Source organism: Rana temporaria, chromosome 6 (genome assembly GCF_905171775.1).
Source record: "Rana temporaria chromosome 6, aRanTem1.1, whole genome shotgun sequence".
NCBI classification, from domain to species: domain Eukaryota; kingdom Metazoa; phylum Chordata; class Amphibia; order Anura; family Ranidae; genus Rana; species Rana temporaria.
Window position 1 is genome coordinate 151,482,285 of NC_053494.1, and position 22,595 is coordinate 151,504,879.

A 22,595-nucleotide genomic window follows, 5' to 3' on the forward strand; every position below is an offset into this window, starting at 1 on the left:
TCTCAGGGATATTTAGGCCCTTGGCATTGAGTGATACAATTATTAGTTCGTCCATGTCTGCGGATATGGGGGGAAAAAACTGGAGTTAAAGAGGGGAGGGGGAGAGGGGCCGTAGGGCAGTCAGAGAGTGACCACACGGGCCCCTGAGCAAATGGGATGGGGAGGGGAAGAGGTTAAGATCTAGGTAGAGAGAGGTAGGCTACTGCTCCCGAAAGAGAAAGCTTAGGGCAGTAGGCCGCTACTAGGGTGTGCGGCACCAAGTAAGAGGTCTAATTTAGCCAAACGGGCTAAAGCGCTCTCCAGGTAGACCCTGGATATTGAGCACGGTCCTATGTGGGTGGTTGGTTGAACAGAGCCTGCGGAGCAAGCCCACCGGCCCTACCAACCCCCCCCGGCTAGTATTTAAAATTGGATCAAATGTCGGCAAAACAATCAAACAAAACAGTGCAATTTAGTAACATTAATAATCCTTATAGCATTTATAATCTTTAGTAACGTTGCTAGGCCCGGCATTGCTACTTCTGAGCCCCTCAGACATGTGGGGGGTTTCCGGTCTATACGGCCGAGAAATATGGTCTGACCAACTAATAGTCACCCCAGTTCTTACGTGAAAAACATCGTTCAGCACCCCTCATCCCTCTCAACCCCCCCCTCCCCCCCCTGAAACACACACATCAGAGTCTTCTGTAAGACCAGTAGGGGTCTCCCCATCCCCCCCCCCCCCCCCCCCTAGTAAGACATCTCATCTCCCCCTCTTGTCCTGCGAGCATGTCATTTTGCTGTGTATACTGCTCCAAAACCCTCACGGACACGATCACTCCGAGCAGGAATTCACAGAGGTTCGGGGGTGGTGGTGGTCTGGGTCCTGAGCTCCGTAAGTCCCAACAGAGTAAACATGAACCCAAGAACAACAGGGGGTATCAGAGCTCAGGATTGACACCTGTTAGGGCGCGTCCTAACAACGCGGGGGCCCATAGCTACACCCGGCTCGGGGACTTCAGCATAAATCTCTGGTTCCTGCACTGTATACCCCGGGGGCTCACCTCATTTTAGTCTTCAGCAGGAAAGGTGGGAGCTTGGTATGCAGGGTGAGGGGGGCATGGTGGGGGCACATTGGTGAAACATACCAACCAGAGGTTCCTCTATCTGCTCCGGGTGCCGTATAAGGCCTGTGAGGGGTAGGGTGGGAGTCAAACGGGGTGTGTCAAAAATGGTAAGAACCTGGGGTGCTGGCCAAAGGCCTACTCACGTCTCTCCTCCCCGGAAGGTGCTCGCTGTCTTCGTCTGCCGCCTCTCTGCTGCCTGGGTTGTGCTGCCATTCTATAGGTGGAAGGGCCAGACCTGCCGACGGAGCGTGGTTGCAGTTGTAGCCAGTCGGGGACGTCTATTCGTTCCGCGTCCATGAATCCGAAGAGGGCCGGGAGATCCGCTGGAGTCTGCAGAGTGAAGGCTGAGCCCTCCTTCCGGAAGGAGACCGACAGCGGGTAACCCCATCTATAGGTGAAACCCTTCCGTCTCGCTAGATCCAGGACAGGGCGTAGCATGGCCCTACGTCTCAGGGTGGCTCTCGAGAGGTCTGGGAGGATCTTAACCTGAGCGTCTTCCAGGAGCCCGTCTCTGCCGTCCCATGCGTTGCGTAGGATTCTTTCTTTCTGGGCGAATCGCAGGAGTCTACATATTACGTCGCGCGGTCTGGCTGGATCTGTTGATCTCGGGCCTAAGGCCCTGTGCGCCCTGTCAAGCTCCACCTGCGCCGACGGCTCGTCTAGTACCGTGCGGAACAGCTCTTGCAGCCTCTCCTCCAGGGTCTCCGCCTCCACAGTCTCCGGTATTCCGCGTATCCGCAAATTATTGCGGCGGCTGCGGTCTTCCACTTCCTCCAGGTGGAGCTGGAGGGCGACCGCTGCGTCTCTGTGTTGGTCCCTGGATCTCTCAAGGTCAGCGACTCTTAACTCCAGCGCGGTAAGTGATGTCTCTCCTGTGGTCACCCGCTCCGCTATCGTGGAAACCTCTTCTCTCACCTCCTGGAATTCCCGGCGGTGTGTCTCCTCCAATTTGAGGATAAGGGCCTCGATGTCCGTTCTCGTGGGTAGGGCCCGCAGGAGGGCCCGAATATCCTGGTCTGCCTGTGGGTGCTCCGGGGACTGCGACGGGGAGTCCATGGTGTCCCAACTTGTGGGTTGTGCTGGCGCTTGTCCGTCCCTTGGTTCCGTTGGCCTCCGGGTGTCTGATGAGGAGACTCCCTCACTCCGCTCCTGGTTCAGTGCCAATGGAACTCTTACTGTGCCTCGTGGCGTCGTAGCTCGGGCCCCGGGAGAGATCTGCTGTTGGGTCGGGAAATAGCGGTGTAAGTCGCCCGCGAATGCGCCAGATCGGGTCACTCGGGTGTGCACTCTCCTTCCCTGTTTTTTGGAAGATTGCATGCCTGTTTTGATGGTCTGGTAGCCGGCGGAGGAAGGCTCAGGCCGGGAGCTCAGATGAAACACAGCTTCACACGGCCATATCCAAGCCACGCCCTGAGCATGTAAGTTTTGACCAAAATGTACTTCATTTATATTAAGTGTGTGTATGTATTCTCCATGCCCAAGAGGGTTAAGACGGTGCTGTAAAATAATGGTGGCCTCACAAAATATTGGGCCCAATTTGGTTATTTTCACTTAGGGGTGTACTTGCTTTTGCTGCCAGCGGTTTAAACATTAATGGCTGCGTGTTGAGTTATTTTGAGGGGACAGCAAATTTACACTGTTATACAAGCTGTGCAGTCACTACTTTACATTGTAGCAAAGTGTAATTTCTTTAGTGTTGTCACATGAAAAGATATAATAACATTTTTACAAATATATGTAAGGAGTATACTCTTGTGAGATACTGTGTGTCTATCTAATAAAAATAAAATGTATATTTATTATAAAATTAGAGCTGTACGATTAATCGTTAGGGAATTCTACTCCCCTTCCGATCTTGAAAAATCATTTTCCCATTCTATGTAACAAGTGCAGAGCTCTCTGGGAAAATCCAGGCAGCCTGCCAAGTTATTCTCAACATCAGAGATAAGGAGAAACATTGCAACACTTGGTACTTTTAGATCAAAGGAATGAACTTCAGTCTGTAAATGAGGTCAGTTTAACCACTTAGAGGAAGTAAACCCTGATGGGTTTTACCTCCTCCTTATTTCCCTGCAAAGGTAAAGCATAATGGGCTTCTATGCATTGCATACCTGAAACCTGCGCTGTTCCCACTGGCTGGAAGCGTCCATCTTCACCCTTCTTCTTTACCACGGAGTGGTACAGGTTTTGCTCAAGTATATCCCTGTATTTATCACCTTCCATCTTTCCCTCAACTTTGACCCGACTGCTGAAAAACATCCCCACAACATAATGCCACCACCATGTTTCACAGTGGGGATGGTGTTCTTTGGGTGATGTGATGTGTTGGGTTTGCACCAAACGTAGCCTTTTCTTTGATGGCCAACAAGTAAAATTTTAGTCTCGTCAGACCAGAGCACCTTCCCCCATACATTTTGAGAGTCTTCTACGTGCCTTTTTGCAAACTCCAAACGTGCCATTTTTGTTTTTTGCTGAAAGTAATGGCTTTCTTCTGGCCACTCTGCCATAAGACCGGGACACAGACTCCCAAGCTCGCAGGCAGGGGGGGAGAGCACAGAGGAGACACGGTGGCTGATGGGGGCATGTAAACTGACCACGGTGTCAGGGCTCAGCAGCCACGATAAACCGTGGTCATTTTACAGAGGGGAGGCCAGAACTGGGCAAGGATCAGCCAGGTTTTTTACAGCTTCCAGAGGGGCAGGTTAGACAGCACAACACTGTGCTGTTTAACCTGCTATAAGGCTGGATTCACACCTATGCATTATTGGTGCTTTTGGCAGATTTTCACTACAGAACATTTACTTTATGGTTTCCTTTGGAACACGTTCTGTAGTACAAATCTGCAAAATGCAAAAAGCACTAAAAATGCATAGGTGTGAATCCAGCCTAAGGGAACACGATATCTATCCCCCCAACCCCCCTTTTTTTAAATGTTTTTTAATCGGATAAATGCGGTTTTCTAATTCTGCTTTTCAGAAGTTACCAATTTTGAGTTCTCATTGAGCAAATACCTCACATTTTAGTGGTCTATACAGGTTAATACTATTCTGTTTTCCCTCTTTGTGCAGAAAGCAGCAGCAAATGCCAAGAAAGCAGTAAAGAAATTCCACGCAAACGTCTCTGTGTTTTGGTATCGAAAGAAGTCCAGTGAGTGAAACTTCATATTAGTTGCAGTTGTAAAGTGATTTATTTTTGTGTGTGTTGTGACAATTTTAAATCCTCTAATGCCTGTGTCTCACAGCCATTCACAGTCAAGTGTGTTCTAATTTCCACTTGTCTGGGTCACAGACTAGTTGACTCTTTACTCAGTCTCTAGTAGAAGAAATAACACGTGTGTGCGTTGTGCTGTTGGTGGAAAATGAGTGACAGGAATCTGTAGCAGCGGATTGACATAACATTTTGTGTGAAAATTGGCAAAAGTGTGAGTGAAACTTTAGCTCTATTACAACAGTCTTTTTATGGTGACCATTCCATGAAAGTGTTCTTAAATGGCATAGGCGGTTTAAGGAGTGGTGGGAAGACGTCCACGATGATGCAAGAAGTGGGCAGACGGATGCATATGTAAACAGTCTGCAAACCTTCAAACTCGCTCATCCACACTATATTGTCAGGGTGAAATATGGTGTGGGGGGGGGGGGGTTTGCCTTCCAGGGGTTGGGCCTGGCCCCTTAGTTCCAGAGCAGGGAACTCTTGTGGCATAAGCATATCAAGGCATTTTGGCCAATTTCATGTTTCCAACTTCGTGGGAACAGTTTTGGGGATGGCCCCTTCCTGTTCCAACATGAGGTCCATAAAGACATGGATGAATGAGTTTGGGTGGAACAACTTGACTGACCTGCACAGAGTCCTAACTAGAACACCTTAGGGATGAATCTCCGTACCTGACCTCATGAATGTGATTCTGGAAGAATGGTAAAGCATTCCCATAGACACATTCTTAAACCTTGTGGACAGCCTTCCCAGAAGAGTTGAAGCTGCAAAGGGTGCGCTAACTCAGTATGGAGGAAGACTGGGATGCCATTGAAGTTCACAAGCATGTAAAGGCAGGCGTCTCAATACTTCTGGCAATATAGAGTATGTAGATAGATGGATTACATATACATGTTTTAGTTTTATTTATTTTTGTTTAGGTCCGGGCAAGACACCACTGCCTAAGATAGAAAATCGGGAGGAGGAAAGAAAAGAAATGCAGAGTGAACAAGAGAGCAATGTGCTTGCTTCCCCTGTGCGCAAGCCTATTTTCCGTACAATTAAGGGGTAAGTGCATGCACAGTTTGGTCTTGGTACCTGCACAATGAGTATATTGTGTTGCTTTTTGACATTTTTGTGTTTGAATTTCCATAGATCTCCTCAAAAGAAATCTCAGTTTGCGAAGACTCTTCAGTTTGATGTTGATAATACAGATGCCCCAACAACATCTTCTGACTCTGCAATTCCATCTCTGCCACCTTCACTTTTGCTTCTTGTGGGAACTGTGGCAGAAACTCCTGAAGAAAAGTATCGCCTGCTGGACCAGAGGGACAGAATCTTGCGACAAGGTAAGAACAGATCTTCTTTTTCTCACTTCCTGTTTCTCTTCAGTAAGCTTGCCCCCATCATCCGAGCTGTTCTGGCTGGGGGTTAGTCAGCCAGAACAGCTTACTGAGGAGAAACAGGAAGTGAGAAATTGAGACACAGAAAAAAAACATTTAGAAGGGAAATCGAAGGAAAAGGTAAGTGAACCAACAATGCACTAGCTTAAAGGAAACTATTTAGAAAATACAAAACTAACCTTTACAAACGGCTCCTTTTAAGCTTTGCCTTATGGGTCAGGTCAGGACTGTCATTTATAGCTGCCTGCCATGTTATTCCCCTGACGGCTGACCCCTATTCTGTTCCTAAAAGTGGACTCTTCCAGATTCCAGGGCCTCTACCCTCAGGGAACAAGTCTCTCTTTTTCTTTAACCCATTCACCTTTTACAGCATCTATCATCGGCCCTACTCAAGGGTCACAGCGCCACCACCTGTTTTCTTTATCGTACATCACGGGACACAGAGCGGCATTCATTACTATATGGGTTATATGGAGTACCTTCAGGTGTAGACACTGGCAATCTCAAACAGGAAATGCCCCTCCCTATATAACCCCCTCCCATAGGAGGAGTACCTTAGTTTTTCCGCCAGTGTCTTAGGTGTTAGTCATGGTTTAGCTTGCCTCCACATCCTTGGGATTAGGTGAGCTAACCGGTTCTGTCCAAAAAAGCCTCAGCGCTAAAGTGGTCAGTAACCGGACCCCAAACCCTTGGGGTATAGCCCATAATGCTTTTCTTTTTAGAGAGCTGGACCCTGGGCCCAGAACTTAGAAACCTTTGGGTGCCTAATGTTTCTGTTGCCAGAGTGCTATATGGGCCCAGGACAGTGGATCCTTCATAGGAACCCAGGGCCTGAAGGTCTAGACATCCCCACCGAGATGGGGGAAGATTGGGCCTCTTGCTTGGCAAAGTCCTGCGGCATGGAGCAGGTAAGTGAGGGGAAAACTTGCGGAACTTGGTTCTTAGCAGGTTTTTTCTGGGGGGTCACAGGGGACATGCCTAAAGTTATGCACTGCATCTGGCAAACTAGTCACATATCATAAAGATAGGATGGCTCTATATGTATTATTCCCCATAAGATGTGACCTCCCTTGTAGTGTTGGAAAAGCATTGAGTGGGGCCTGTGTGATATAAAAGTATATGTGTGTGTCAGAGAGCTGTGCTTACCTGCAAGCCTCCAGGCGATGCTCCATTCAGTCTTCCTCCTCACGGCCTGCAAAGCAGGCAAAACGCCGACCTCTGGAGCAGAGAGGTCCCTTCCTCCCAACCCCACCCCCCCCCTGTCGGGAGGGGCATTTCCTGTTTGAGATTGCTGGGGGGGAAGGGCGGGTCAGTGGCTTAAGGAAGGGGCGGCCCTTCCTTGTTTGTTCCATATAGCTCATTCAATACTTTGGAACTGAGGAGGAAAGACCAGAACGGCAAGCACGGGGCGCCGAGGACACACAGTGGCCAGAAAGAATATTGCAGTCTTCAGAAAGACTGTTTTCAAGCCTAGAAATAGGCTGTTTCTTTTCCATCTCATAGTTTTTCTTGCAATACTACTCAGGGGGACAGAATGTTTTTTCTTTCCTAGATTTGAAAAAAAAAAAAAAAAAAGATTTTTTTTTTGAAAAAAAAAAAAAAAAAAAAAAGTGTCATCTAGGGGAGAGGAAGCATTTTTTATCCCCCAAACAGGTGTTTGGGCATTTAACTATTTATAAGTCCCAGGTACCAATAAGTAGCAGGTGTACCTCGGTATTGTACCATGGCATCAAAAAACAAGGGTACAAGAGGTGGGGAATCCCCAGAGAGTCTGAGGTCTCGGACAATGCTATGCCGCTGCTTTCCCCACAGGGAGCCTTGGGGCCATCGGGATCTGGGGCTGGAGCTGACGCGGGTCAGTCCAACCCTAAGATGGTCACGGAGGAGGTATTACTCACCTCTTTAAAAGAGATGCAGAAAAGCATGGGTAAAATGATAGCCGCAGCTATGCGGGGCAGTAAGCGGAATAGATCTCCGTCGCCCGAGCGCGGACCCTCAGAAGAGGAGGTCCTTTCCTCAGGGGAATTGGACGACCTCTTGGACAAGGACCAAGTAGGTTCAGGGATCGAAGATCCGGATACAGAGGAGTCTGGGGCAGTCTCCCTGAGGGAGAGCTGGTGGATTCAAGGATTGTCGGACTTGGTCCATAGGGCATTCAACTTGCCAGTACCAGATCTCCAGGTATCGACGGTTTCAGCTTTGGGCTCACTGAGGGCGCCTCAAAGCAATGCTGTGTTTCCGATCCATCCTCTATTAGAGGGAGTTTTGTTCCAAGATTGGAACAAGCCAGATAAGATCTTCTTACCACCTAAGAAGTTCTCTGTCCTATATCCTATGGAAGAAAAATTTTCCAAAAGATGGGCTACTCCTGCAGTGGACGCAGCCATCTCATGTGTTAACAAATCGTTAACATGCCCTGTAGAAAACATACAGGTGTTCAAGGATCCAGTTGATAAGCGCTTGGAAGCACTACTTAAGAACTCCTTCACTACTGCAGGGGCAGTAGTACAGCCAGCTGTGGCTGCGATTGGGGTCGCTCAAGCATTATCGGATCAATTTAAGCAGATGCTTAAACTTATTCCTGCCCAGCAGGCAGAAGAATTTTCGGATGTCCCTAAGGCCATATGTTTTACGGTAGACGCAATCAAGGATTCTATCCAGCAAGCGTCACGTTTATCGTTATCCCTTATCCATATGAGAAGACTCTTATGGTTAAAAAGCTGGGAGGCTGAGCCCCCATGCAAGAAGCTCCTGGTAGGGTTCCCCTTCCATGGAGGACGACTCTTCGGAGAAGACCTAGATAAATACATTCAGACCATTTCAAACGGCAAGAGTACTCTCTTGCCAACTAAGAAGAAGGTTCAGGGGCCTGCGTTTAAACGACAGTATTCCCCTGGGCAGGGGCCCTCTAATGCCAAGCAGTATCGACGGCCTCCTGCAAAAGCAAACTTCGGCTTCAACAGCAAATCACAAGGACAGGCTGTTAGAGGCAAAAGGCAGTGGTTTCGCAAACCAGCAAAACCAGCCCCCAAGCCAACCTTATGAAGGGGCGCCCCCACCCACGAAGGTGGGGGGAAGGCTGCGACTCTTTTCAGAGATTTGGGAAGCCAGCATTCCCGACGAGTGGGTACGGTCTTCCGTGGCCACAGGCTACAAATTAGATTTCCTAAGGTTTCCTCCTCCTCATTTCCAGGAGTCGAGGATTCCAAACGATCCGCCTCGGATTCCGGCCAGTCCTGGAACAGGGGCTGGGTTTCTACTCCAACCTATTCATCATCCCCAATGGAGATGTCAGGCCAATTTTGGACCTAAAGATGGTAAATGCATATCTAAAGATCCGCTCATTTCGGATGGAATCCGTGCGGTCAGCAGCTGCCACACTCCAGAAGGACGACTTCATGGCGTCCATAGACATAAAGGATGCCTACCTTCATGTTCCAATTTATCAGCCACATCAAAGATATCTACGCTTCATGGTGGCTTCGCGTCACTTCCAATTCGTGGCGCTTCCCTTCGGGTTGGCTACGGCCCCCCGGGTGTTCACGAAGGTCCTAGCTCCGATCCTAGCCAAGCTAAGGATCCAAGGGGTCACGATCCTAGCATACCTGGACGACCTCCTAGTCATAGACCACTCGTCTCCCGGCTTGGAGCGAGCAGTGGCCCTCACGGTCCAATACCTCGAGAGGTTCGGCTGGGTCCTAAATCGAGAAAAGTCAGCTTTCCAGCCCACAAGGCAGTTGGAATATCTCGGCATGAGATTAGACACAGAACAACAAGGAGTGTTCCTACCTCTGAGGAAGGTAAAAGCCATCAAGGAATTAATCCTACTGGTTTTAAGCAAGAAAGAACCGACTATTCGCCTATGTATGAGGTTACTAGGCAAGATGGTGGCCACGTTCGAGGCGGTACCATACGCCCAGAGCCACACTCGAATCCTACAGGCAGCCATCCTGTCAGCATGGAGCAGAAGGCCACAGGCCTTGGATATCCCGTTGCCGCTCTTATCAAGAGTCCGACAAAGTCTGTGTTGGTGGTTAGACCCTCAGAATCTACTGAAGGGGAAGTCTTTCAGCCCAGTGGCTTGGAAGATAGTGACCACAGACGCCAGCCTGACGGGCTGGGGAGCAATTTTGGATGGTTGCACTCGCCAAGGTACTTGGGCAAAGCCAGAGAAGCAGTTGCCCATCAACATCTTGGAGCTCAGAGCTGCTCGACTAGCCCTCAGGGCTTGGACGTCAAAATTGCAGGGGTTCCCGGTGAGAATTCAATCAGACAATGCCACGGCCGTGGCATACATAAATCACCAAGGGGGAACCAGGAGTCAAGCCGCTCAGAGAGAGGTGAGCTTGATTCTCCTATGGGCAGAGGCGCATGTGCCCTGCATATCGGCAATATTCATTCCAGGAGTGGACAACTTTCAGGCGGACTTCTTAAGCCGCCAGACTCTATGGCCGGGGGAATGGTCTCTGCATCCACAAGTCTTTCAAGCTCTCTGCCAAAGATGGGGAGTGCCGGACGTGGATATCATGGCATCGAGACTCAACAAGAAACTAGACAGGTTCATATCCCGCTCAAGGGATCCGATGGCCTGCGGAACCGATGCGTTGGTTTGCCCTTGGCATCAGTTCAAACTTCTTTATGCGTTTCCCCCGCTCCAGTTACTACCCTGCCTGCTGCGCAGGATCCGGGTGGAACACATACCAGTCATCCTGGTAGCTCCAGCATGGCCCAGAAGGGCATGGTACTCACTCATCCTAAAGATGGTAGTGGGAGACCCTTGGACTCTTCCTCTACGGCCAGACCTGCTATCGCAAGGTCCGATCCTCCACCCTGCCTTACGGCATCTAAATTTGACGGCCTGGAAGCTGAATCCCTGATTCTCAGGGGTAGAGGTCTGTCTCAGAAAGTAGTCTCTACCCTAATCAGAGCCAGGAAACCGGTCTCTAGGGTGATTTATTACAGGGTCTGGAAGGCCTATGTAGGCTGGTGTGAGTCCAAGCGATGGCTTTCTCGCAAATTTACCATCGATAGAGTATTAAGTTTTCTCCAGCTAGGAGTGGATAAAGGATTGGCATTAAGCACAATCAAAGGACAGATTTCTGCTCTGTCAGTGTGGTTTCAGCGGCCGCTGGCCACCCACTCGCTGGTTAAGACCTTCCTTCAAGGGGTCTTACGTATTAGACCTCCAGTTAAATCCCCGCTTTGTCCGTGGGATTTAAATCTTGTTCTGTCAAGTTTACAGAAACAACCGTTTGAGCCGTTGGCTGAAATTCCTTTGGTTCTACTGACAAGGAAGTTAGTATTTTTGGTTGCCATAGTTTCCGCAAGAAGAGTTTCGGAGCTAGCGGCCTTATCCTGTAAGGAACCATATCTTGTTTTTCATAAGGACAGGGTCGTTCTCCGCCCTCATCCTTCCTTCCTACCGAAGGTCATATCCAGTTTTCATTTGAACCAGGATTTGGTATTACCATCCTTCTTCCCTAAACCTACTTCCAGAAAGGAAGGGTTGCTGCATACCTTGGATATTGTCAGGGCCATGAAGGCCTATCTTAAAGCTACAAAGAAGATCCGGAAAACAGATGTGCTGTTCATTCTACCGGATGGGCCCAAGAAGGGGCAGGCAGCTGCAAAGTCCACCATTTCTAGGTGGATTAAGCAATTAATCACTCAGGCCTACGGCTTGAAAGGGTTGCCTCCTCCAGTATCATTAAAGGCTCATTCTACTAGAGCCATGGGCGCCTCCTGGGCAGCACACCACCAGATCTCTATGGCTCAAGTTTGCAAGGCGGCAACCTGGTCTTCTGTCCACACGTTTACAAAATTCTACAAGTTGGACGTAAGAAGGAATACTGATACTGCCTTCGGGCAGGCAGTGCTGCAGGCTGCAGTTTGAGACCCTCGGATTCCGGGGGCTCCTCTTTTTTGAGTTAAATTTAAAATTTAAAATTATTTTTCTCAACTAAGTTGGATTTATTATGATTTGAGTATATCTCTAAATTAAATCCTTTTGTCTTGGAGATGTTCTCCCTCCCCTCATTGTAAGCATTGCTTTGGGACATCCCATATAGTAATGAATGCCGCTCTGTGTCCCGTGATGTACGATAAAGAAAAAGAGATTTTTAATACAGCTTACCTGTAAAATCTTTTTCTTGGAGTACATCACGGGACACAGAGCTCCCACCCCTCTTTTTTGAGGACCATTTTGGGAGGCATACTGCTTGCTACAAAACTGAGGTACTCCTCCTATGGGAGGGGGTTATATAGGGAGGGGCATTTCCTGTTTGAGATTGCCAGTGTCTACACCTGAAGGTACTCCATATAACCCATATAGTAATGAATGCCGCTCTGTGTCCCGTGATGTACTCCAAGAAAAAGATTTTACAGGTAAGCTGTATTAAAAATCTCTTTTTTCCGATTTGTGTTTTTCAAAACCATTTTTTGACAGGAGGCAATTTGAGCCTCTGCTTATCCCTGGTTTGACTGCAACTTCTCAACTGTTTAAGTCCATTATCTAACCCCAGCAATTGACTCTTGTTCTTCTCTTGGACCCGTTGCTGCAATTTTTTGCTGTTTATCCACCCATCAATTTATTGCTTTGGGCCTGCCATGGTCTACGAATCAACTCCTGTGTCCTGTACTGTACGAATAATTTAATTGGAATTTTGCTTAAAGAAAAAACAAAAATTGCGCCTTACAGAGTCGGTGGGGTTTTATGGGTACATTTGAGGGGTGGTTTCCAGCAAAGCTTTTTCCAGAGTCCCAGAGGAGGAAAAAAAGTATTTGATCCCCTGCTGATTTTGTACGTTTGCCCACTGACAAATGATCAGTCTATAATTTTAATGGTAGGTTTACTTTTCCGAGACAGAATAACAACAAGAAAAACACACTTCAAAGTTTTAAATTGATTTGCATTTTAATGAGTGAAATAAGTATTTGACCCCTTTGCAAAACATGACTTGGTACTTGGTGGCAAAACCCTAGTTGGCAATCAGAGGTCAGACGTTTCTTTTAGTTGGCCACCAGGTTTGCACACATCTCAGGAGGCATTTTGTCCCACTCCTTTTTGTAGATCCTCGCCAAGTCATTAAGGTTTTGAGGCGGACGTTTGGTAACTTGAATCTTCAGCTCATGCCACAAATTTTCTATGGAATTTAAGGTCTGGAGACTGGCTAGGCCACTCCATTTTCATGCTGGAATACCTATTTATCACCCATTTTCAATGCCCTGGTTGAGGGAAGGAGGTTGTCGCCCAAGATTTGATGGTACATGGCCCCGTCCATCGTTCATTTGATACAGTGAAGTTGTCCTGTCCCCTTAGGTGAAAAACACCTCCAAAGCATAATGTTTCTACCTCCATGTTTGGCGATGGGGATGGTGTTCTTGGGGTTAAAGGCAGCATTCCTCCTCCCCCCCCCCCCAAACACGGCGAGTTGCGTTGATGCCAAAGAGCTTGATTTTGGTCTCATCTGACTACAACACTTTCACACAGTTCTCCTCTGAATCATTCAGATGTTCATTAGCAAACTTCAGACGGGCCTGTACATGTGCTTTCTTGAGCAGGGGGACCTTGCGGGCATTGTACGATTTCAGTCCTTCATGCCTTAGTGTGTTGTCTATTGTTTTCTTGGTGACTATGGTCCCAGCTGCCTTGACAAAATTCTCCTGTGTAGTTCTGGGCGGATTTCTCACCATTCTCATGGTCATTGAAACTCCACGAGGTGAGATTTTGCATGGAGCACCAGACTGAGGGAGAATTACAGCTATGAGCAGGGGATCAAATACATGGTTGTTGAAACAAATCATTTGAGTTTCCATTATTTCTCATGGGTAAATTCGCTTTGATATACGAGTGCTTTGGATTACAAGCATGTTTTCCGGAACAAATTATGCTCGCAATCCAAGGTTTTACTGTACTTTCTTCCCTCCCTGTATATATAACCCATGGTCTAAAGCTGGCTGCACATTATACAATTTTCTTGTACAATTTTCCTTTACATTTACCAAAACCTTATATTATGAGTTCAAACATAAACACTTTTAATTTGTATGCAATCAGGCAGGCCATTGCACTACATAGTTAAAAGTAAATCTAAAGGAATTTAAACCAAATAAATTGTATAATGTGTAGCCAGCTCAAGAATCGACTCCTGTGTCCTGAACTCCATGATATGGAATTTACAGGTACGTTCATGAGTACGTCATATTTATTTATTATTTTTTTTTTTTTAAGTTGTCTTTATGTTACTATGGGTTTGTGAGGATGTAATTTTTCCTAACAATTTACTTTAGCCTTCCCAACATTTTTTTTCCTTTTTTTTAACTCTAATACAATTATTTTTGGTGGATAGTTTGGGGAAAATGTGTGAAATTTTCATAGGAAGAATAACCAAGGGATTGTTGCATTTTGAGTATTTTTTTTTGCAAGTTTGCATTAAATTTTTGCATGATTGCATGTTTCCTTAAGCTATTATAGAGAATAGTGAACATGCATGTTTATTTTGTGAGATAGGGCAGACCCTCTGGGGTAGTAACCCTTTCCTAAAAATCTCACCTGGGACTTATCTAACCCCACAGATGCCGTTTTTGTCCTAAGAGATAAATACTTTAAGGGCTCTTTCACACATGCGGGACCGTATGTCCGCTTTTTCATCCATCCGTGTACGGATGAAAAAGGGACATACGTTGGTCCCTATGAGATTGCGGGTGTCAGCGGATGAACATCCGCTGACACCCGATCTCGCCCGGTTCTGCAATCGTCATATTCTGCAGACGGAGGAAAACCCTATTTTCCATCCGTCTGCGAATAGGGTGAACACGGACAGACGGTCCATGTTCATCCGATCCCCCCCATAGAGGAGAGCGGAGAAAAGACAGGGCGGTCCCTGTACAGTGTGCGGGGACCGCCCTGTCATCCGCCGGCTCAGCGGGGATCAACGTGTGAAAGAGCCCTAACTCTTTGCCACATTTATTATTACTATGCATGGGGAAAATGAAAAACGTTTTCAAAAAGTTTCTTTGTAACAAGACAGGTCAAGCAGTGTTTTGTTCCATTTGTAAAGGTTTTTTTTTTTTTTTTGTTCTGTTTTGTAGTTCGAGTGAAGAGGACAGAGCTTGATCAAGCAAACGTGTTTGTAGGAACCTGTCAAGATATGTGCCCTGAAAAGGAAAGATACATGAGGGAGACGCGCAACCAGCTTAGCATCTTTGAAATTCTTCCAGGATCTGACAAGGTATTATTATAGATGTTATAAATGTGCATCCCTGTACCTCTACTTAAGAAAATATAAAGCATTTGTCAAGGCAAAAAAATAAAATAAAATCTTAATCGTAGATTATGGGACTTGGGAGGAGAAGTCGAGTACATAGGGTTATGTTGCTCCCTTTCACTGGTAAACAAAAGCTGTGGTTCAGTTTATCTACTTCCAGCATTCCTCAGTTTGCCAGTGTCCTTAGGAGAACAGATGTATTTTCTCTGCTATGTGAGAAGCAAATCATTTCCGGTTTCCATGAAGTGCTGTACCTGGATCCATCTAGATAGAAGCAGGGCTGGCATGTAATGTTGGCCACGGAATTCTGATTTAATGGCTTACCTAGGCACATGGCAGGGTGCTGTACAGTACTATGGTCCACTTTCCTTGATGAGCCATGTCCCTGAAAACCACTTGGAGCGTGAAGACTGCAGGATGGGAGTGGGATATGTCCCCTATGCTTTGCTTTTCTGCCTGGCTTGGACCACAGGAAGTGTTGGGTCCACCACTGTGGAAAGTCAAGGCTGTGGCCCTTCTGGGAGCTTAGAGTTGCTGAGCTGACTCTCCTAATTGTTTACTCTGTTGCTCCAGCTGTCTACTTTGGTAACCTGTCAAGCAGTGACAGATCCACTGCCATTTTGGTTTTGGCACCACTTTTTGGATTGGCTACATATTTACATAGTCTGGTTGAAAAAAAAAAAATGTAGTCCTCCTTCAGTGATGGCGACCCTTGGCACCCCAGATGTTTTTAAAACTACATTTACCATGGTGCTTATGTACTCTGAAGTGTAGTTGCGCATCATGGGAAATGTAGTTTCAAAACATCTGGGGTGCCAAGGTTCGCCATCATTTTTTTAGTTCAACCAAAAACACACTAACAAATAGAGAAAGTACATATGCACAATCCTATACCCACAGTTGATCCATGGAAAAACCCATTAAAGCATGATTCAATTTGCCCCAAGAACAGTGAACAAATTCCTGATTCTGATTTGCCCAGAAGGTGATCTGCCAGATGGATCAACTACCCCTGGTGCTAATACATAGAATTTTGGGCTGGGGAAATTAAAGATTAATTCCTCGATTAATCTTTAATTTTTTTGATCGATCAAAATTCTTGACGTCACCGGACAGCCTGGACAGTGAGACTTACCCTGCTGAATGCGAGCAAACTGCACCCATTGGATTGAGGTACCTCTGCATCTGTGGAGCAGGAGGATGCATCGGGCTCCATCATGGGAGGGGGGCAAAAATAACCATTGTTTTCCTGTCCTAAGCAGTTTTGTGCAGACAATTCTTTGTGTATCGGCAACATCTGTTCCGTGTGAAAGACTGTCCAGTTCTTCAGGGTATATTGTATACCCAATAAAATGCGATCATGTCTGCTTCCAGAAAATGTAAACACTCTGGTATGTCTGCGTGATTGGCTAAAGTGATGCCTACTTGCCTACTATAAAGTGACTGACAGTCAATATACTAGATAAGTTTTATAATTAAAGTTAAACTAACTTTCTACGTTTTTTCCTAATGTTTAATAAGAAAAAATTACTTGTCAGTGCTACAGTTTGAATTTAAAACGTATTTGTGTGAACTGTGAAGTTAAGTCATGGATTGTGGAAACTAACTGATTGTATATAGTGTATACCACATTTACCTTTGACTAATGCAGAGTTGCAATGCAAGGAGATCAGCTAAAAGTAGTTGGATCTGTACGTACGCTATAATTAATCGAAATTAATCGATTAAAAAAAAAATCGATTAATCCAGTGTTTCTCAATTCCAGTCCTCAGGCCCCCCCAACAGGTCAGGTTTTCAGGATTTCCATTATTTTGCACAGGTGATTTGATCAGTTTCACTGCCTTAGTAATCACCACAGCCTTTTCATCTGAAGGAAATCCTGAAAACCTGACCTGTTGGGGGGGCCTGAGGACTGGAATTGAGAAACACTGGATTTATCGAACACGACAATTTTAATCAGTAACAGCCCTAATATAATTATAAGTATCCAGTTATATTTTGTGTATTTAGATGAACGCCACTCCGCCGAGCCTCTAAAAAAAAAAAAAGGGCTCCGCACCTGATGCTGGCTCCTGCCAACTGATGGCTCCACCGCAAAATTCACCAAGGGGCGGGGCCACCTCATAACTGGGGCGCACGGTGGGAGGCAGGGGAATTGGAACACGGGGAAAGCCAGTGCCCATGTGGATTGTTTGTTCTCCTTCCTTCCTTCCTCCCTTCCTTCCTTTTTTTTTTTTTTTCTCCTTTTTATGCAGGTCCGGCAGAGCGGCATTCATAGTCATTGACGATGGATCTACATTGGGGGACAAAAAAAAAAAAAAAAATATATATATATATATATATATATATATATATATATATATATATATATATATATATATATATATATAATTTTTTGTCAAAAACGGTCTCCGGGCTTATTTACCCTACTCCCCCGTGAATGAGTAGGGGTCCTATGTACACTATACTCATTCACATATGATGGGGGGGGGGGGTTGTAAGATGGCATCTGGGGGACCCCACACCGTTTGTATTTTTGACGTGGGGTTCCCCTTTAAAACCCATTTACTTGTGGGATTTTTATGGTCTAGAGTGGGGCCAATTGCTTTAGGGGAAGATTTGGTTGAAATATTCTTGGCAATTAATTCTTGGTGGTGGTATGACGAAAGGCGTTGGCTTCTATATTAGTATTCTGTGGTGTCTAAATCAGAGCGGTTAATTAATCTGAAGTAGAAATAAATAGCTAAGGCTTCATGCACACAACTGTATAGGGGCTGTGTAATGGCTGTCATTACATGTACACTGCCTGTTGTGAAACCTTAGAACAGGCGGCTATATGCAGTTGTGCGTCAAGGGTTGTGTGAAGCATCCACACAGGCGCTGACATATGATCCGAATGCAGGTAGTGTGCATTCGGAGCATATACATTTGAGTGCTCCGCAAACCCTGGCACACGACTGCATACAGTCACCTCTTCTATAGCATCTCAATAGTATGTGGTGTCAGCAGGTACTAGGAACGTCATTATAGACTCAGCACACTGTATGGCTGTGTGCAAGAAGCCTAACTGGTTTCGTTTATGTTTAAAAATAGAACTTGGTGCTAATCCGTAAAGGTATAACTTGCATACTGTACACATTTTTATTTCCTTAGATTGACCACGCTACAGCCATTAAAGAGTATAGTCGTTCTTCAGCTGATCAGGAGGAACCACTCCCCCATGAACTCCGCCCTTTGCCTGTGCTGTGCATGACAATGGATTATCTGGTTACTTATATCATGGATAATGGGGAGAACAATTACAGAGATTGGTATGATTTTGTTTGGAACCGAACACGAGGAATTCGAAAGGTAAAAATGGACTAAGATTTGCAGAGAAAACATTGTGACCGCTTAAAGTAAATCTCACTAACTCCATTTTAGACCAATATGGTTTTGACTGTTATAAAAATGCTTATAGGTAGGATTTTTTTATAGGTTTAATTCTACTTTGTCATTACATGTTTCCTTTTTGAGGATTTTGGAGCATACCATCTAAATCATAAAGAGATTTTGCTATGTTTTCTTATAGGACATCACACAGCAGCACTTGTGCGACCCTGTGACTGTATCTCTAATGGAAAAGTGTATGCGATTTCACATCCACTGTGCATATGAGCTATGTGAAGAGCCTATGTCAGCCTTTGAACCAAAGATCAACAATGAGAACTTAACAAAATGTCTGCAGAGCTTGAAGGAGATGTACCAAGACCTGCATAATCGTGGGGAGACTTGTCCTTGTGAGCCAGAGTTCAGGGGTTACAGTGTCCTCCTCAACCTAAACAAGGGAGATATTCTCAGGTAAATCACTGCCATATTTACTGATTCTAAAGTAAATTTAAACTTCAGCTGAATAGCTTTTTCTCTTGCTAAAAACTTTGGCTTAAATTATACCTAAAGGTTAGAGGCGCATCGAAATTTTGGCCGAAAAAAATATGCTGATAAGACACTGAAAAGGGGGAGGTCCACCCCGGCTGCTGCACATTGCGGGTGTGTTATTCTGACATGCCCCAGTCAGTCTTCACCTTCCTCCTCCTCACCTTGTCACGCAGAGCGGTGATCTCCCTCTGTGTCACAGAGCTGAATTGTTCAGCAGCCGCTGTAACAAAGTCCCGCCTCCTGTGATAGATAGCACACTGATCCAATGTCGGGAAATAGAATCAGGGTGATGTTTATTATAGGAGGCAGGACTTTGTTACTGCGGCTACCCAGCCCGGGCAATTCAAATACAGCTCCATGACACAGTAGGTCACCGCTCTGCGTGATCCAGGCACTGGTGAGGCTGCATTGATCTCTTGTATCATATCTGCAGTCTCTGACCATTTCCTGTGTGTGTGTGTATTTATGTATATATATATGTGTGTGTGTGTGTGTGTGTGTGTGTGTGTGTGTATATATATATATATATATATATATATATATATATATATATATATATATATATATATATATATATATATATATATATATATATATATATATATTATTTTTTTTTTTTTCTCAATTCAGTTTGTTATAATGCCATACCAATTTGTAATTGTGTTATGTTCATATTGCTATGTTTTTTTTCATCTGTATTTAGAGAAGTGCAGCAGTTCCAGGAGTCTGTTCGTAACTCAGCGGAAGTGAAATTTGCTCTACAGGTCTTCTCTGCATTCAACAGCACAAACTATGTGCGTTTCTTCAAACTGGTCCGCTCTTCATCATATCTTAACAGCTGTATATTGCATGGATACTTTGGCCAGGTATGGAGAAAGCTTTGATGTTGTTCACACGTTCATTTTAACTTATAATGTATATTATATTGGCTAAATGGCTAAATAAATATGTTTACATCACAGTACATATACTATTTTTGTAATCTGGTCACTTGCTTGAGGAGATTTTACTGGTTTCCTGGTCTGGGAATAGTTGAGCCAGTGGGACTTTACCCATAACAACTTGATAAAAAATATTGTTCTTTAGGAAGAAACATACATTCCCCGTTAATTGTGCAAACTCAACAGTGCTTAAAAATGCCTAAAAATTGAGTTTAACCGAGTATGTGCAGAGTGGAGTGAAACTGTGTTTTACTGGATAAACAGCGTGGACACTTCTTTTTAATGTTTTACATATCTATACCTGCAAAAGGGGCCAGCCTAAAGTAATCTAGCAGGACTTCCGTCAGAAAATTAAGTTCCACTTTAATGGGGGGCACAGCAATTTAAAACTGACAGTTTCTACGTTTTTTTTTTTTTTTTTTTTTTTTTTTTTTAACTCTACTAAAACAATTTTAAAAGAAAATGATGATCATTTTGTTTGGAGTGGTTTTAAAACTAATAGGACAGATGTGTTTAAAGGGATTCCTTACACTGAGAGTATGGTGAGGCGTGCCAATCAGCCACATCTCCTCGCAAGTGAGACCTGGACAAGTAATCAGGACACTGATCATCGGTGCCCTGATTACAGGAAAGCCCCAGTGGTGCCCATCAGGGCCAACCACTGCTGCCTATCCATGCTGCCTAATCAATGTCCACCAGTGCCCCCTTTCAGCGCACATCAGTGAATGGGGGGAAAAATGTATTTACAAAATCTGACAAGAACAAACTTTTTTTTTTTTACAAAAAAAAAAAACCCAGCAGTGATTAAATACCACCAACAGAAAGCTCTCTTTGTGTGGAAAAAAATAAAATTTGGGTACAGTGTTGCATGACCGCGCAATTGTCATTCAATGTAAATTTGACCTGGGCAGGAAGGGGGTGAAAGTGCCTGATATTGAAGTGGTTAAAGCAGTATTTGACTCAAAAACTAAAATGTAATGTATACCAGTTAGATGTAGTAGCTGCATTTTGGGGTTTTCTTCTTAAAAATCTTAATTTGTTGACCTGGCCAATTAAGCCAGGGTACACACTACAGTTTTTTTTTTTTTTTTTTTTTTTCGTGCAGCAGGTTGCGTGAAAAAAAACTCCCCTCCGGTTGGAGTCCCTGTACTAACCATGCAAGGTTAGTTCGACAATCTCCCCCCACTAAGCTGTTGTGTTTTGACAGGGTTGCCTCCCTCTAGCCAGAACACTCCATTCAGCACTGTTCGGTTGGCTGCTGGTTTTCCAGCATGCAAGTCCCGACAGAAGCCGGCCAGAACAACACACAGACACGCATGGGCAGAATGTCAGACATTTCTTTGTGTCCCGCCATTCTGTCCATGTGTACGGGGCTTAAGTCTGGCACTTTCCTCTTCTCCAGGTGGGGCCTGCTGTTTGAATACAATCGGCACAGTGGGAGATTTTTTAAACCGCACTTCTACTTAGAAGTGCTCTTTCAAATGGAGATGGAGTTTAGTAAACTCAGGCACCTGCTGGCTTTATATATATATATATCTGTTCAATATAAAATAAGTACAAATATCCAGAAGGGAATGTGTGTACCCTTTGTTATGTATCGAGCAGGTTGGCAGTGCATATCTTGTCAAAGGAATGACCAGGAGAAAAAAGAAACTCTTGTTAAAGTGGTTGTAAACTTTAGACCTCAAATATGAACAAAGCATATCCCTCTATAGTTTGTACTTGTCTCATTCCAGAGACAAGTACAAACTATAGAGCACTGTCATTTCTGTCGGCTGTTTTGTTCCTCTGCTATAAGCAGGAGTCACTTCTGATAAGTTTTCCTGACACCAAGAGAAAAATTGTGACAGGGAGTAATCTCCAGCTGATTGACAGCCTCAACTCTGTTCATGTGAAGGGGGTATGCCAATTTTCCTCCTTCAGCTCTCCGCCCTCTGCTTTTCAGAGTGCTGAGATCCTGTATAAATTCTTTACTTTGGATGTAGGGGAAACTGGCGGTAAATAGAAGGGTACAACTTATGTAGGTGCATTTTTTTTAAATCTCTGTGTATCACCTGAGGCCAGTCACTTCACTTGGATGTATGTAAGGGTTTACAACCACTTTACATTTTCCTATCCAGCATCAGACAGAAAATCTATTATCAAACCCGCTAAAGTCTAATTTTCATGTGTATACTTTTCTAACAGATACGTCGAAGGGCTCTGCAGGTTATGAATATTGCTTATACATTTAGTCCCCAGAGGCCCACCTTATTTCCATTAGAGGAAGTTGTACGTCTTCTGTTATTCCAAGATGCTGATCAAGCTACTGGATTCCTCACAGCTTATGGCTTAAGTGTGTCAGATGGGTAAGTAGATCAATTATACAGTACAAGTGATTTATTTTTATTTTTTTACATTGTTGAATTAGAAAATCTTGGCTTTCCAAAGCAAATGTGAAACATTGTGAACTGCCGGATTATAGAGGGCCTCGTCCGTGCTACATCTCTGCCATTTAGAGAAGTCCTTGTATTTTTATCAATGAATACAGGTTTCCTTCGATTGGCGAAGGTGGGTGGATGTAGTCCTCAGTCTCTACCTCGGCCAATCAGAGGAAGTTTTGTACTGTAAAAAATACAAGCCTCCTAAATACTTAAGATACAGTACAGACGACTCTTTAAATCTGACATTAGAAAGGAAGTGGTTGGTGCTACTACCAGAACACAGCACCACTTACTGTATATAGCACAAGCTACTACAGTAGGTTACAGTATAAGCATCAGCCAGTCCAGT

The 22,595-nt window shown here is 45.0% G+C and overlaps 1 protein-coding gene across 1 annotated transcript in view; it reads left to right on the forward strand.

Annotated features, from left to right (window-relative positions):
* Positions 1–22,595, forward strand: part of LOC120943922 (minichromosome maintenance complex component 3 associated protein) — a 71,605-nt gene that overhangs the window by 16,122 nt on the left and 32,888 nt on the right. The window contains exons 5-12 of the mRNA XM_040357599.1: positions 4,175–4,253; positions 5,237–5,363; positions 5,451–5,644; positions 14,789–14,928; positions 18,118–18,315; positions 18,536–18,804; positions 19,586–19,748; positions 22,011–22,171. Coding sequence (XP_040213533.1) covers positions 4,175–4,253; positions 5,237–5,363; positions 5,451–5,644; positions 14,789–14,928; positions 18,118–18,315; positions 18,536–18,804; positions 19,586–19,748; positions 22,011–22,171 — 1,331 coding nt within the window. The remainder of the gene's footprint in view (positions 1–4,174; positions 4,254–5,236; positions 5,364–5,450; positions 5,645–14,788; positions 14,929–18,117; positions 18,316–18,535; positions 18,805–19,585; positions 19,749–22,010; positions 22,172–22,595) is intronic.